Below are 16,963 nucleotides of genomic sequence, written 5' to 3' on the forward strand. Positions count from 1 at the left end.
AGGCACTCTGTAAATTTTAAAGTACCAGATGAATTTTTAGTCACTCTTTACCTTCCCTTTTTCTCCCATATACTCAGACTTCTGCAAAATGGCTTCAGTGCTTATCACTCAATTGAAACAATTCTCTTCAAGGTCACCAATGATATCTCTATTCCTAAGTCAAATGGCCTTTTCTCAGTCTTAGTCCTTCATCATCCTTTTGTTATTATCCCCATTTGTTACTGGAGATCATTGCTCCACTTTTTTCTTTTCCTACTTTAACTTCTCATTCTCTTTGAATTATAATTTAGAATTTTCTTCCTAATACTTGGTATTCCCCCCCCCCCAAGATTCTGTCCTAGTCCCTTTTCTTTTCTCTCTCAGTTAATGATTAATCAGAACCAATTATCATTTCCATATAAAGGATCCCTGAACTTCAGTCCCATATTAGTTTTCCGTTGAACAGCTCCAACTAAATGTCCTGTTGGCATCACAAACTCATTTTGTTCAAAATGGAATTCCTTATATTTCCCCTCATAAATCCCCTATTCCAAACTTCCCTATTTCTATTGAGGTATTAGCATCCTTCTAGTTCCCTAAATTCATAATCTCAAAGTCAACTCTTCCCTCTGGAATCAGTGCTGCCCAAATTAATAAGTTATCAATTTTATCTAGTTTATCAATACATTTCCCCCATCAGTGGTCTTTATATATTCCTAAATATTATTCAAAGGCCTTGATAATCTAGTTCCTGCTTATCTTTCTAAGCTTTTTTATTTATTCCCCTTCTAGTCAGATTGATCTATTCTCTAGAAACCAAGGGAAATATTTAAATATGAAAGCAAATATAAAAATATGAAAAACAAACAGTTTTGTGATGGAATTTAGTGTTTCATCTCAGAATGAATTCCGTTCCATTTCCCTATACCTTAGAACTTCCTCAGTAAAGAGAGAGGAGTTCATCTTCCCATCTGCATTGCCAATAGCTCTTTTTCTCCACCAGGAACAGAGGCACCTTGAGGACTCAGATCACCAGAGACTGTTTAACTGCCAAGAGGGAATGAGAGAGAGTGAGTAGTATAGGAAGGGGGAGGTGGTGGTGCTGTTAACCAACTCAGTTTTGAGAATTCATCCTAGTATTGAACTGTCATGATTGATGGGGTGAGTGGCAGGAAATTGAGCTGTTAAGATTGTCATGATTGAGTTATCAACAATTATTTAACTCAATATATCTCAGTAGGACCATGCTTCAGATCCTATCTAGCCATTTACCAAGGCCAATCCAACATATGTATCTTGTCATCTACTCTGATATCATTTTTTTCACATCTCTTGTTCTAGCTTTAGGAATAACAATCAAATTAAAACTACTCTCAATCCTGGAAAGAGTATAATAATCTATTGTTCTATGATTCTATTCATAAGCGTGATTGACGAAATTAAAACTTCCTTCCTGGGCTAACATTCCTTTCTAATGTTGTATCTTTCATTAGGATATAAGCTCTTCAAAAGAAGAGAATCTTACTTTTGTATTGTATGCCCAGTGTCAAGACAAAATAGGTGGGTTTTTGTTGTTATTGTTGTTGTTTTGCCCAGGGTCATACAGCTAGGAAGTGCTAAGTGTCTGAGGTCAGATGTGAACTCAGGTCTTCCTGATTTCAGGGCTGGTACTCATAAAGTAGGTATTTAATAAATGCTCATTGATTTCCAGTTGTCCTAATTTATATCTGGTCACTAGTCCCAAATGGCTGGGGAGAAAAAAGTGAGACAGTTGGCCTTGCACAGCCATCCCTTTCTTAAATCCAATTCATTTGCATATCACAGCATCATCCCCAATGTCATGATCCTTGAGAAAGGACAGACAACAACCTCTGTGAGTAAAACTGCCCCACTAAAGACCCAAATGGTCAGTTAGGAAACTCCTTTCTTCCTCCCTCCTTCCCTCTCTTTTTCTTTCTTTCTTTCTTTCTTTCTTTCTTTCTTTCTTTCCTTCTTTCTTTCTTTCTTTCTTTCTTCTTTCCTTCCTTCTTTCTTTCTTTCTTTCTTTCTTTCTTTCTTTCTTTCTTTCTTTCTTTCTTTCTTTCTTTCTTTCTTTCTTTCTTTCTTTCTTTCCTTCCTTCCTTCCTTCCTTCCTTCCTTCCTTCCTTCCTTCCTTCCTTCCTTCCTTCCTTCCTTCCTTCCTTCCTTCCTTTCTTTCCTCCGTCTTCCTTCTTTTCTTCCTCTCCTTCCTTTTCCTTCTTCCCTCCCTTCCTTTCTTCTGTCTATATAGAGTATCACAAATACCTACAAAGCTCTTAAAAAAATTTTTTTTTTTGAATAACTGAACCCTCCTAAGATATCTTGGAGTTTACTTGCTAGGTTTCTTTCTTAAGAATCATGTCTTAAACCCAAATCACTCAAACTCTCATAGATTGACCAACAAGGTCCTAGGCCAAACCCCAATAGGTTTGGATCTTAATTCACTCAGAGTGAATGTAAATAGCATCTTTTCTGTTTTGGCCAGGAAGCTTGAGTGTTTTCCCCGCCCAGATTGAGTGATTGATTTTTTTGACTAGGTAAAAGAGGTTATCCTTTGCTTCAATTGCAACCCAGCTTTAATCATTGAATGGGTGTGGCCTCAGTCAAACTTATAAAGATCTTAGCTTAAAAAGGCCAAGGTCTCCCAATGCATTCAGGGGCATCTTTAGTTGTCATGATCTGTACTTAGCCACTAGACCCTGATCATCCTGTAGAAAAAAATGAGGCTGATAACTTTGCATAATTGCCTTAGTTAAATTCAACTCCCTTGGAAGTTAAAAAACATCACCTTGATGTCATCAGTCCTCTTCAAAAACAAAGGACAAACAGCTATACTGGATTGATTGATCTCTCATCTCCGGGCCTTTGCCTAAGTTGTTTCCCATGCATTTTTTTTCTCTCCTCCAACTCCTACAATGACCACCTTTCTTCAAGGCCTAGTTTTATTTTGTTCTGTTTTGCCACATTCTAGAGCAGGGGTGGGGAATGTTTGAACCTCAAAATCATTTGTTCTTACCCTGCCAAGGTAACTGCAGGCAATGATGAGTTAAAAGCTAGGTACAACAACCTCCCAACTGCTTGAATTTTTAAGTTAATGATTTTATATAGCCTACAAATAATGTTTAAAATATCAAAATGGCCAGAAGAAAAAAAGGTTCCTTACCCCTGCTCTAGAGGAAACCCTTCCTAATTCCCTTAGTTATTAATACTCTTCCCCTTCTCAAAATATCAAGTATAAACTTATCTATGTTGCTAGGTATTACAGCAGTGAATAGAGTGCTGAATCTGGAGTCAAGATATAAGTTCAGATCTGATCTCAAGCACTGACTGTATGACCCTGGGCAAGTCACATAACCTCTCTGCTTTAGTTTCTTCAACTATAAAATAGGGATAAAAATAGTAACTATTTCCTAGAGTTTTTTCAAAGATTTAACAATTTTGTAAAATCTTTAGCATTTAGTAAATGCTTATTTCTTGTCTGCCTGCCTTATCTTTCCCCAATCTAGTGCATTCCCCATTCAGCTGTCAAATTCATCTTCCTAAAGTGAAAATCTGATCATAGCAGCCCTTTATTTAATGAATTCAAGTGGTTCCCTAGTACCTCCATGATCAAATATATTGTCTTTGATTAATTTTAAACATCCTTCAAGCCCTAGTCTCTTTTTTGAAATAGTATTTTATTTTTCCAAATACATGCAAAAATAGTTTTCAACATTCACCTTTGCAAAACCTTGTGTTCCAAAATTTTTTCTCTCTCTCCTCCCTGTCCCCTCTCCTAAATAGGAAGCACTCCGATAAAGGTTAGACATATATAATTCTTCTAAACAAATTTCCATATTCATTATGTGGTGCAGGAAAACTCAGATTAAAAAAGGAGGAAAAACATGAAAAAGAAAAAAAAAAGCAAGCAACAACAAAGATGAAAATATTATGCTTGGATTCACACTCAGTGCTCATAGTTCTCTCTTTCTGAATGTGGATGGCTCTTTCCATCACAAGTCTATTGGAATTGCCTTGAATCACCTTATTGCTGAAAAGAGCCAAGCCCATCATAGCTAATCATCACATAATCTTGGTGTTGCTATGTACAATGCTCTCTTGATTCTGCTCACTTCACTTAGCATCGGTTCATATAACTCTTTTTAAGCTTTTCTGAAATCAGTTTGCATCATCATCAATAACATAACATTACATTCATGTACCATAACTTATTCAGCCATTCTCCAATTGATGGGCATCCACTCAGTTTCCAGTTTCTTGCCACTACAAAAAGGGCTGCCATGAATTTTTGCACACGTGGGTACTTTCCCCTCTTTTATGACACCTACCCCATCCTCTTCTTGCCTTTCCTTTTTCTTATACCTTACTCCTCTCCATCATTCAGAGATGCCAGCCTCCTAATTCCTCAGACAAGATACTCCATTTCCTAAATCCTAAGTCTTCCCTTGTCTCTCTTATGTAGAATTCTCTTCTTATCTCAGCTTCCTTGGCTTCTGTAAAGTCCAACTTTCCACAAGAAGCTTTTCTTCATTCCCTTACTGCTGGTACCTTTTCCTTATTTAGTATCTCCAAGTTATCCCGTATATGTTTGTACATAGTTATTTGTGTATAGTTTCTTCTTTTAGACTCTTTTTAGAGCAGCTGTTTTTTGCCCTTATATTTGATTCTCTACAACTTGGCTTCAACCTACCTTTTGATATACTTGTTTTCTTCAGGGTTCAACTCAAGAGCCACATCTTCCCATAATACCTCTGCTGAAATGGTCATTTCTCCTTAGATTTCTCTATAACACTTTTGTCTGTTTTTTCCTTTTCCATTGCAATCTATTTTGTACTATATCCATCTGTGTACAAGTCATATTTTCCCTTCTTTCCTATACAACCTACCCTAGTAGAAGATAAGCTCTTTGAGGTAAGTTCTGTGATTGTTTTTGTTCTTATATTCCTAGCACATACCAGATAACTACCTAAAAAGTGAACAGAATAAAACTATGGATTGTACTATAATGGTGCTCTCCTCTTTCCCTTTAAATCAGTCTAAATTTCTGCAAACAATTTCACAGTTATGAAACATGATTTCTTTCCAAATTAATAGTCAACTCTATTAGGAACAATTTATCAATTAGATTTGTTCACCCATTTTAATTGATGAGGGGAGTTAGATTATTAATTTTTACCAACACAGAGAAAGCACCTCGTATTAAGATAAGGAGGGAAATTATTTGTACTAATTCTTTTGTGCCACATTAGGAGAGATTTTGTGAAAACTGCTAGGGAGTACAGACAACCATTAGCAAATGGTTTAGGCTTCTTTCCCTGAAGACTGCTGGTTTTGCCAGATGTTTTCATCCCAGATGAATAGTCACTATCAGATGTGTTGGGTCATTGTTCTTGATTGAAAAAAATGGAAATAAGGAGAATGTCTGAGACTCAAAGCTCTTTGTTTCTTGTAATGCTTTGCTATAACAGCACTATTTTGGTACTTAACACTATTATTGGCCTCCTTATGTTAGTTAGGTTTACAATGCACTTTATATTTATTATCTCACTTGGTCCTCATAATAATCCTATGAGACAGGCTATTTTTACCTGCATTTTACAGATTAAAAAGACTGGGGCTAAAAGAAAAATTAAGTGACTAGTCCATGGTCACCCAGCTAATACATAATAGATGGCAAATTCAAACTAAGGTTTTTCTGGCTTTGTGAGCTTTTCACTACAGTTTATTACTGCTACTCATAATAACTTCTCTCTTAAAATTTCCTCAAATATGAAATGATTTATAGGTAGCTCACTTTCCCCCCACTCACAAAAGATAGCTGTTACCAAATCTGCATTCTAAATGTCATTTCTGAAAGTTGCTAATTCCTGCCTCTAAGAGATTTATTTCCTACTGTCATGTAAATAAGCACAAATATCTGTAGTTAATTTATTTCATGGGACTAGCCAGGCCACTGAGAGGGAATTATGCTGGATTCTCCATTTACACCTCTCACCTGGTTCCTAAACCTTGAGATGGTAAGTGGTTGCTTATGCCCAACAGTTACAGAAAAAGAACTGATTCTAGGATGGAGAAGACAATAATAATAAGGGGCATCAAATGCAGAAAATGACCCAGGAAAGGGACAAAATCTTTATTTCTAGCATTAACGCGACTCTCTACCACCTGGCTCCAACCTACTCTCCAGCTTTACTTCACGCCTCTTCCTTTTCATGAATTGGCTAGTTTTGCTTTCATGCAGGCTCTCCCCTCATGCCACAAAAACAGTCTCCAGCTTTGCCCATTTTTCTTCAAGGTTCATCTCAAGTGTACTCTTCCCTGTGATACATTCTCCTAACACTTCAGCTAAAATTGTCTTCTTGAAATAAAGGTTCTTTGGGGAGGGAATTTAGTATTGATATGATTCGTGATAAGTTACTAATCAGGGGAGTGATGAAAAAAAACTGAAGAAGTGTGTCCTGGTAATGTGTACAGATGGGCTAATGCAAAGGGAAAGGAAGGTATTAGTCAACAAGTATCTATTGATACCTTATTCTGAAATCCCTTTCTAGATCTACAGCTATTCTTCTGTGATCCTGGTGATCCAGGAGGAAATCATAAACCTAATAGGTTGTTAGGGCAAGAAGAAGACTCAAATATCATTATGCCAAACAGTTTATTTTCCCAATAAGGGCACTGGGCCAGAGATAGAAAAATGGCTTTACGCAAGGCTTTCTAACTATGAATAACATCATCAACTATACTGCAAAGTGATATAATGGAAAAGGTCCTGGATCTGGAGTTAATAGAAACTGGGGTTCAAATCCTACCTCTGACACCAAGTAGACAAACTTGAACTTATTCTCACTGATATAAAATGAGAGTCCTTGTAATTACTTCAAAGGATTGTCATGAGAATTAAATGAGATAATGTATATTAAAAGCGTTCTAAATCTTTAAAGTCTGCTACTATTATTATTAAAAATAATTACTTAATATGGTATATAGCAAAACTAGCATGAGACTGAGAGGCAGGAGACTTGAGTTATAGTAGATCTTCCAGTAATTTCTCTTGCACTTTGAACTTGACGCTTCCTTTCTCTTTTCACCTTAGTTTCCTCTTTTGTAAATTAAGGAGGTTAGACTAGCTTATTTCTAAAATTCCCTTCACTTCTATGATATGGCCCTGACCTCTCATTTAAAACTAAAACCCTCAAAACCTTGTTAGGAACATCCAGAAAAACTGTAAAACAGAGCAATTAGACACTTCTTTGGGAGACTGAAGTTTGCTATGAGGATACGGTCAAACCCAGGTTCCAAGGGCCGAAATCATCTTCACATAAGCAGAGGGCTTGATATTGTGATGAACACCAACACCCTAACTGAAAGTGGACAGCTTAGCATTGAATGTTACAGGAATCTAGGTCCATTTCCTAAGTATATTCTGGGTTTTTTCCTCTTCTGATGGGCAGTTGAAGTTCAGAGGAAGAAAATACCAAATCACTTCAAATTGTAGATAAGGGATCTTATGGATCAAGAAAATTCTGTCCGCTCAGTGACTGACCTATAGCTGTGCCAGGTGATCCTACTATGAGGGTAGAACATAAAGTGAGGGTTCTGGGAGAGCAGAAATCCAACCAATACTTCTGCCATTCCATTCCTGTCCAGTTTTATGTGAATGAGACTTTACTATTTCTTTTCACTAGTTGGGACATACAGACCCATTGGATAAAAGAGACTCAAGCCCTTCAGGAAGAGGCCATATAGGCCAACCCCTCCCTTGATAAAAAGGTTAAAAGAGAATTTCCCAGCGAGACATTAATTAGCCATCAGATAATAAACTAGACAATAGCTATCATTTCCAACGATATTTTTAACTTTGTCCTCATTTCACGGTAAAAAAGAGGAGGCCTGAAAGATTAAAGGACTTGCCCTTTAACCTTCATGTGGCTAGAAAGTGTCAGGGTTTGGACTCTAGCGAGGCACACTTTCAAAGCTTTGCGTTTGGCAATGCAGGCCTTCACTCTCCGGAATGCACGGCTGGGAGCAATATGGGGGATCCGCATATGCAATTAACAAGGAACCCCCATCTTAGTTTCCGGATCCGCAGATTCATAAGCACTTAGGAAGGTCCCAGCGGAGGCCCAAGGTCTCCAGCTGAAGAGCGTCGCCCTCTCCGCGCCTCCAGTAATAATCGCGAGCCACAGCAGTAAAAACTAAGCACGCGGCCCGGACTAGGGTGCCGTGCCGAGTAAAGAGGCCGATCGGCTGGTCACGTGACAGACACCCCCCCTCCCCGCCCTTCCCCCTCCCGGAGCCAGCGCGCGAGCCGCTTCGCCGAAGCTCCGCCGCAGCGCGCGAGGTGGATACAGAAGCCACGCCCCCTCGCCGCTCCTTTCCTCCTCGGTCCCCTCCCTCCTCCTGCCTCCGCCGCCGCCGCGCGCTACTAGCGCGCTGACGTCCAGGGCATATGAAGAAGGGAAAGGCAAGGGGAGGGGGGGGGGGGGGGGAAAGGGCTAATCTCGTACGCCGCGTTCTTTTCCCTCCCTTCTCCCGCCTCTTCCCGAGGTCTTGTGTCTCCACCGCGCAGGGCCCCGCCCCTCTTCTTGGGTGCTACAGCCAATGGGGCGGCGGCGCGAGCCACCCGGACTGGGGGCGGGGTCTGCGCGTGGGGCCTGGCGCGCCTGCGCCCTGTCGCCCGCCCCTCGCCGCCAGGAGGAGGAGGAGGAGGTGGTGGTGGAGGAGGAGGAGGTGGTGGAGGAGGTAGTGGAGGTAGTGGTGGTGCTGGTTGTGGTGGTGGAGGAGGCGGCTCTGGGAAGAGAGGGAGAGAGCGTGAGTGAAGGAGCGCCGTCTACGCGTCTCTGAGAGCAGAAGCAGAAGCCTCTGACCGAGGAAGACACTGCCGCCGCCCCTCCCCTTCCCCGCCTCAGGGTCCCCCCCCTTCCCCTCCCCGTCAGGCCGCGCGGAGAGAGCGCCCGAAGCCCCAGGAGGAGGCGGCCGAGGCCCCCCGAGCCCCGAGCGCGCGGACCGAGCGAAGCCGCCCGCCCCGTGTGGTGTGTGAGGTGAAAGGCAGCCGCCCGCCCGCCCCCCCTCTCCCTTCTCTCCTCCCCGGAGCCGGTGAGCGCGGAGAGAGCACCACCATGTCGGCGCCGGCGGCCAAAGTCAGTAAAAAGGATCTCAACTCCAACCACGACGGAGCCGATGAGACCTCAGGTGAGGGGAAGCGGGGGCCGCCGCCATTTTACCCCCCCTCCCTCCCTCTCTCCTCCTCATTTCTCCTGCTCGGGGTGCGCGGGGGGCCTGGGGCGCGCGGCAGCGGGCGCTGGGCGCGCGGGGGGCGCTGGGCGGAGGGGGGGAGCGGGCGGGCGTAGGAGGGTGGCGCGCGGGGAGGCCGGCGGCGCGAGGTAGCGCGCGCAGTGAACGGGAAGGGGGGGAGGCCAGGGCCGGCGCGCGGGCCGAAAGGCCCGTCCTCGCGGTGTTGGCGAAGAAGGGGAGGCCATGTTAGCGCCTTTTTCTTATCGTAACATTTTTATTTTTTGATGGTGTTTGTACATGCGTGGTGTGCCCCCATGCATTGTGTCCCTAGGTGGCTACATAGTCGCCGCGGACGGGGCTTGCAAAGACGGGGGCGCTGCGGCCTGCATCGCGCTGCTCTGGCGGCGGAGGGAGACCCCCTCCACCCCCACTCCTCCCCCTTTCCTCCTCCTCTTTCCTCCTCCTCTTTCCCCCCTCCCTCTTCACCCCCCCTCCCCCTCCCCGAGAAGCGGCTCTTTATTGTGTTCCGCCATGATGCTTCTCTCTCCCATCAGCCGCCACCGCCACATGGTGCGGCTGCCTCTGGACACGGCCCCAGGCCCAGGGCGGCCGGGCTGCTTTCTCCAAGGGCTGCAGCACGAGCCCGGTGTTCTGTCCTCCCCCTTCTCCCTTCTCCTCCCCCACTGCCGCGTCCCCCGAGGGCGCTGGGCGGGGTGGGGTGTTGGAGAGGTTGGAGGGGAGTGGAAACCACGAGGCCAGTTTAGGCACTGGGCTCTGTCCATCTCCTTGATGTTCGGGCCTCGTTGGGGGGGATACCCTGGCCAGCGCCACTCCTGGCTGCCGGGAAGAGCCCCCCACGTGGGATCTTCTTTCCACTAGCAGCTTCCCTCAGACTGCCCCGGGGTAGAGGAGTTGAAGGGATTTTTTTTTTAGCTCCCTTAAAAAGGCATCACAAAACAACCTGGAGTTAGGCGAGGTTGGTGGGCTTCCTCCAGCTTGGCTTTTTGAGTTGGGGGGAAGGGGGTTGTCCCTGAGCTCTGGATGGTTCCCGGAAACACTTCCCCACCTTCTCATGCCTGATTGTTAACTTGCCCGCCTTTCTCCTTATTAAGAACTTGCTAAAAGGAAAAAAAATCATTTTCCATTGTCTACCTCTTCTGCCTAACATCTCCCCTAAGAAAGTTTTCTTACTTCAACACGTGCTTCACATACTTGTGCCCCGATTTCATGCTGAATGCTTAGGATCAACAGCCCGCCAGAAATTTTGGTTTGGGTGTTGGGGGATACGTCTTAGAATCTGATCCAGCAGGAATTTGAATTTGACCATATAAGACGGAGGTAAACTTAAAAACCGAGTAGAATGTCTGGTACAAAACCGCTGCTGTTTTATGTTCTTAGGAGTTGCAAGATTATCATACCCTTGGAGAAAACCAAGCATAGCCACTGTGTTTAAATTGATAGGGTGTTTATTGTTTGTTGGATACTTGGGGGCTCCTGGTTAGCAGCTGCTATTCTATTTTGGAAGTTGTGGATATTTTAAGGCATTATAAGGGAATAGTCCTGTGCATACATAGTTTTGTCTCGATTATTCCATGAAAGAACTTTTTTTAATGCTTGCTTTAGTAGAACAAATAGTTTTTTGTTGCAACTGTATGGTTTTTAAAAATTAAGCCGCTTGATCATAAATATTGAATATTTTTCACATTGATTTGAGTAACTTTAATTGGGTGAAATGGTTACTCCAAAAAATGATAGTAAAGTCGTTGTACTTGAAAATTAAAATACTATGTCCCAAAAGAATTCAATCTTTTTTTTCTTTTCAAATATATATTATCCTAACTTCTTTTTTTGCAGAAAAAGAGCAACAGGAAGCAATTGAACACATTGATGAAGTACAGAATGAAATAGACAGGTAAACTGAAGTGATTTTTTTTTTTTGAAGTCTAAGTTTCATTAAAGCATTTGGTAATTAAGTACTAAGTGAATTCTTATTAAAAAGTGAGTTTGGAATTTGCATGGTGTTAGTGAATTACTTATAGTAGCCACTTTTTGGTGGTGGCTGCTTACCTTGATTGGAAGTTTTATGATTAGGTGTTTTCCTCCCTAAAAACACTTGGTCAGCCACCAAACTATTTGATAAAAGATTGACCTTGAAGGGGTTGAATTTGACTTTGAAGGCTACTAATTGTCTGACTTAGATTGTAGAGTTCAGATGAATCTGAATTATGGAATCAGTATGTTTGGTATGCCTTAACTTTGCAACACTGGTCTTGGCTTAAGTTCCTATTGGTTTCAGGAAAGTTGTCCTGGTAATACAATAGATGCAATAAATCTATATAAGCTTATACTTACTGGTTTAGAAAGGAATTCTTTGGTGGCATTCTCTGGTTTGTTGTTCATCTGCCTATTTACTGGATTTCCTTAGTAAATAATGAGACTTTAGGTTTTTGTTTTTGTTTTTTCTAAATTCGTGTTCAGTTATTGGTTAGGCCTTTGGCTTTATGGATGAGATGGTGATGAAGGAAATTAACTACCAGATAAGTTTTGAATTTTTCCTTTTTAACAGACACTTTGTACCAGGTATGAATATTAAACCTCCAAGCTACAGCTGCATTTGTACCTATTGGGTCCTGGCCATAAAACTAACTAACATGTCTTTCTTTTGCTTCAGACTGAATGAGCAAGCCAGTGAGGAAATTTTGAAAGTAGAACAGAAATATAACAAACTCCGCCAACCCTTCTTCCAGAAGAGGTCAGAATTGATCGCCAAAATACCAAACTTCTGGGTAACAACATTTGTTAACCACCCGCAAGGTATGTTACTTTTCTTTGAGATAGGTAAAGTAGGGAACAAAAAAACATTTATCTTAAAAGTAGTGGGATTTGGGTTTTTTTTTTTTTTTTTTTTTTTAAATTAAGGGAATCCAACCACATGAGAGAAGAATAAACTGAGGCTTAAAGTTAAATTGTTATGTATGGATATCACCTACAGTGGCAGAGCTACTAGAAGACTTCTGGAAATAGAAATCAATAGCAAACTTGTTTTGAATATGCTCCTAACTAGTTACAAATTCTGTATTTGTGTACAGTTTTCCCTTTTTTATTGGTGTGGAATGTTTTTGTGAATCAAAGAAGTAGTTTGACATGTACCAAACTAAATCCTTAAAATATTTGTCTAAAGAAAGGGGTTCATAAACATTTTTATATAAAAGTTGTAACATATTGACATAAAAAAATCCCAAACATTAATTGTCTTGTTGTGGTACTACTTTTTGCTGTGCTTATCTAGTATCTGCACTGCTTGGGGAGGAAGATGAAGAGGCACTGCATTATTTGACCAGAGTGGAAGTGACAGAGTTTGAAGATATTAAATCAGGTTACAGAATAGATTTTGTAAGTAAAACCTTGTCAGAATATTTTTATTGTGGGAGGTTTTTACATGGGATTTTCGGTGATATTGGAGTATTAGCTATAGAGTAGGTACATTTACAACTATGTTCATTTAACAGTGTTTTCATGTTTTAATATAGTATTTTGATGAAAATCCTTACTTCGAAAATAAAGTTCTCTCCAAAGAGTTTCATCTTAATGAAAGTGGAGATCCATCTTCAAAGTCGACTGAAATAAAATGGAAATCTGGGAAGGTATGTATAAGACTTTTTGGTTTTAACAACTTAACCTTGAGAATGAATTGTTTCTATATATTTGTAGGGGAAGGGGGTATAAGTCTGACTTATCCTTATCTGATCTGACACTTCTAGATGTGTAGGGTACTTGTTTTTCCTTTAAAAAATTTTTTTTAATCAGACCAAGAATGATAAATTGAACAATTTTTATTGTTCCTTAGGACACACAGAATTTAGTAACCTTGAGGAAAAGAAATATTTCCCAGAAATCCAAATTCTTTAAACCAGCCTTAGAAAGTGCTATTAACAAGGTCTAAAGAAAAATAATTTGTCTTTTTAAATAGGAAAAGGCATTTTATTTAGTATCTAAGAAATATTATGAATACTTTCAGGGTAATGTGCTTTTATATCCTTAAGTCTTCCTATCTCTTCCTAGGACTTGACGAAACGTTCAAGTCAGACACAGAATAAAGCCAGCCGGAAGAGGCAGCATGAAGAACCAGAAAGCTTTTTCACTTGGTTCACTGACCATTCTGATGCAGGTGCAGATGAATTAGGAGAGGTCATCAAAGATGATATCTGGCCAAATCCCTTACAGTACTACTTGGTATGTCTTGGGAGTTTGTAGCTTTCTTTCACAGTGCACTTACTTGTCTGTTTAGAGTGCGTTCTGAACAAAATTACCTGTATTCTTAAGGTTCCCGATATGGATGATGAAGAAGGAGAAGGAGAAGAAGATGATGATGATGATGAAGAAGAAGAAGGCTTGGAGGACATTGATGAAGAAGGTGATGAAGGTGAAGAAGATGAAGATGAAGATGATGATGAGGGAGAAGAAGGAGAGGTGAGAATTTATTGTATAAGGTGGTTGGCATTTCCAAAACTAATTGTATGAAGTGGTCAGTTAATTTGCAAGCAATGCTTGAAAAATAAGCATAAGTGCTTGGCTTTATTTTTAATTCTTCCTTATTTATATATCATAGGAATCTTAAGGTTATTTTAGGTATCCAGTGATACTGAGGATAGTGCCAGCCATTCCTCAAAGCATATCTCATCAGAAGTAAAAGCTCAATATAGCAAAATCCTTCTATAGTCAAATAATTGGCATAGAATCTTGAAGTTTGTTACATTGGTATATGTGTTGAATTTTGATCTCTAGTTTTTGGTTACTTGTTTTCCTGTGACATATATTGGCAATGAAATTTTAAAATTAAATAACTTTGTAATGTCATAGTCATTAGACTTCTGAGGAGATTAATCTGATCCTTAAGGGGGCACCTCAGTTATCATTTATCTCTTTCCTGCCACCTGTAGTTTTTGTAAGTGTTAGAACCTGTATTGGACAAAAGATTTCCTGAAAGGTAGTGGCTTTTCAACAGGAATTAACCACCATCCTTTTTTCCCCCCAACAGGAGGATGAAGGAGAAGATGACTAATAGAACACTGATGGATTCCAAACCTTCTTTTACCTTTTTAATTTTCTTCAGTCCCTGGGAGCAAGTTGCAGCCTTTTTATTTTTATTTTTTTTTTCTCTTGTGCGCATTCGCCTTGTTCTCTTGAGGTCTCTTTCTCTCCTTTACACCATGGTTCACAACTTTTTTGGGTGGGGGGGGGGGGGGAAATACCTTGAGCAGAATACAGTGGGAAAAGAATCTCTACCAGTTTCTGTTCCAAGTTCATATTTTTATCCCTTCCTATCTCAAAACAAACTGTTTATGGAATCAACACACACTGTGTTCTGTGGGAAAAAAGAAACCTTCTGCTCCCTTCACACCGCTGGAAGCTGAAGGGTGCTAGGCCCCTGTGTAGTAGTGCATAGAATTCTAGCTTTTTTCCTTCTTTCTCTGTATATTGGGCTCAGAGATTACACTGTGTCTCTATGTGAATATGGACAGTTAGCATTTACCAACATGTATCTGTCTACTTTCTCTTGTTTAAAAAAATGAAAAAAAAAAACAAAAAAAAAACCATGGGGTTATAGCAGGTCAGCAAGGGTGGGTTTGAGATGTTTGGGTGGGTTAAGTGGGCATTTTGACAACATGGCTTCTTCTCCTTTGGCATGTTTAATTGTGATGTTTAACAGACATCCTTGCAGTTTAAGATGACAGTTTTAAAATAAAATTCTCTCCTAATGATGACTTTGAGCCCTGCCACTCAATGGAGAATCAGCAGAACCTGTAGGATCTTATTTGGAATTGACATTCTCTATTGTAATTTTGTTCTTGTTTATTTTTAAATTTTCTTTTTTGTTTCACTGGAAAGGAAGATGCTCAGTTTTAAACGTTAAAATGTACAAGTTGCTTTGTTACAATAAAACTAAATGTGTACACAAAGGATTTGATGGTCTTCTCTCAGAATAGACTGTATTTCAGACCTCCCCTTCCAAGTCTGACGTAATTATTGTTGAACTTTTAGTGTCACCAAATTTGGCACATTTGTTTGATCACTAATATGATGTGCACTTTGCAAAATTACCTCAGGGCTGTATGGACTGATCTGCTAGAATTGAGTCAAAGAGTCAGCGTGCCATTGTCCACAGCTGTAAAATACCTTAATGTAATGTGGCTGGAATTAATCCGTGAATTATGCTATCAAGTATAGAGTAGGTCTGGCAATCAAAAAGCATTTATTAGTGTGTTGTGCACACTTGATTTTTAAAGAAATTCTGGCTGCTTCATAGATTTGTGATAATCAACATGGAGTTGATAAACGGCAAAAATGTTGCTGTTAGTGCCTCCAGTCAGACGTACGTAACTGGTGCTATAGTGTCCAATTTACAACTAGAAGTACTGTTGATAAGTATTTGTTGGTTTTATAAAGTGTCGAAGGAGGAGTAAACCATCAGTTAAAAGTAGGTGCCTCGGGGTAAGGAACTCAGGTTAGGAGTACTTAAATTTTGTTTCCTCTAACTACCATCTCTTTAGCAAAAAACAACCCAAATGAAATTATTTGTTAACCCGGTAAGATAGAGACTTTGCTTTGCTAAATGCCATGGTGCATATAAACATTTTGCTAAAGTTGCTACCTAATGTGTAGGCTTCTAATGCTGTAAAAATTTAGTAGCTAAAGTTTTCTGCCACATATATTTTTAAAAGATGTGAGTTCAAAGCTGGCCTGTTAAAATGCAAAAGCTTTTTGATGTATGAAACAATTTAGAGAATTATTCCATCAAGAGGCATCGTGTAACAAAACCTGTTTAGATGGATAGAATGTAATTTTTCTGCACAGGTCTTTGTGTTTAGTAATACATCACTGTATATGGTCAGGAATCTTGCTCCAATAAAGGAACATAAAGATTCTTTGGACTGGGGTCCTTCTCGTTTTATAAGCAGGGATCATTGTTTATGAATTTTATGTCCTTGTTCTGGGTGGCTGTTATAATTTGGGGACTTGGGGAAGGGGAAAATATTTTGTTAGAAGTCTGGTAAATGACCTTTGGCAAGTAATGTCATTTGATCTGGTGGTTTCTAAGGTCTCTACTTAATGTTGCTTGTTTTTGAGAGGAAAAATTTTTTTGTGCTAGTATGTAGGTTTGTAAACAAAAGTGCTCATACAATTGTAGGGCAAGTGTTATATTAATAAAAGCCATAAAGGTTGGTGGGGGAGGGATTGCAATGCTTTTTTGATGACCTTGAATGAGTTTGAGTGAAAAAATCCTGTTTTGAAACTTTTTTTGTTTGTAATCTTTTTGGAGTACTTTAATCACTAATAGGTTTAGATCCAGATTTCTCCTAGAACAACTTTTTTGGGACATGTTGGTTCTAAATTTTGGTGTTTTCTTAGCAAAATTTGGAAACAGTTAATTAAAATGAAGGAATTGCTGTCCTAATCTTGGAAGGTAGTTTTAATTCCTCAAGTATTCAGTTTTTCCAGAGGAATAAAATGTTAAACAATCCATTTTAAAATTGTTAATAGTGCCCTGACTTCTTGGGCTATCACATTATTTAAGAGGGAACTTATGTCATTTCAGTGGATCCAGTTAATTTAGGTTGTTGGTCCCGAGTTCTGAGGGTTTTTTAAAAATTCTGGAGAAAGCAGCTAGCTAAGTCAGTTAGATCTTAATTCTTTTTATCAATTGCTAACTTTGAGAGGGTTTAGAATTTTA

General features: G+C 40.2%; 1 protein-coding gene across 1 annotated transcript; it reads left to right on the forward strand.

Moving 5' to 3' along the window:
• Positions 1-8,722: 8,722 nt before the first annotated feature.
• On the forward strand, positions 8,723-16,156 carry SET (SET nuclear proto-oncogene). The gene is made up of 8 exons (XM_031954762.1): positions 8,723-9,189; positions 11,086-11,143; positions 11,903-12,045; positions 12,521-12,624; positions 12,762-12,875; positions 13,294-13,464; positions 13,555-13,701; positions 14,270-16,156. The coding sequence occupies exons 1-8, from the start codon at positions 9,117-9,119 to the stop codon at positions 14,291-14,293; spliced, it is 834 nt and encodes a 277-aa protein (XP_031810622.1). The 5' UTR covers positions 8,723-9,116; the 3' UTR covers positions 14,294-16,156.
• Positions 16,157-16,963: the final 807 nt, after the last annotated feature.

Source organism: Sarcophilus harrisii, chromosome 2 (assembly GCF_902635505.1).
Source record: "Sarcophilus harrisii chromosome 2, mSarHar1.11, whole genome shotgun sequence".
NCBI lineage: Eukaryota > Metazoa > Chordata > Mammalia > Dasyuromorphia > Dasyuridae > Sarcophilus > Sarcophilus harrisii.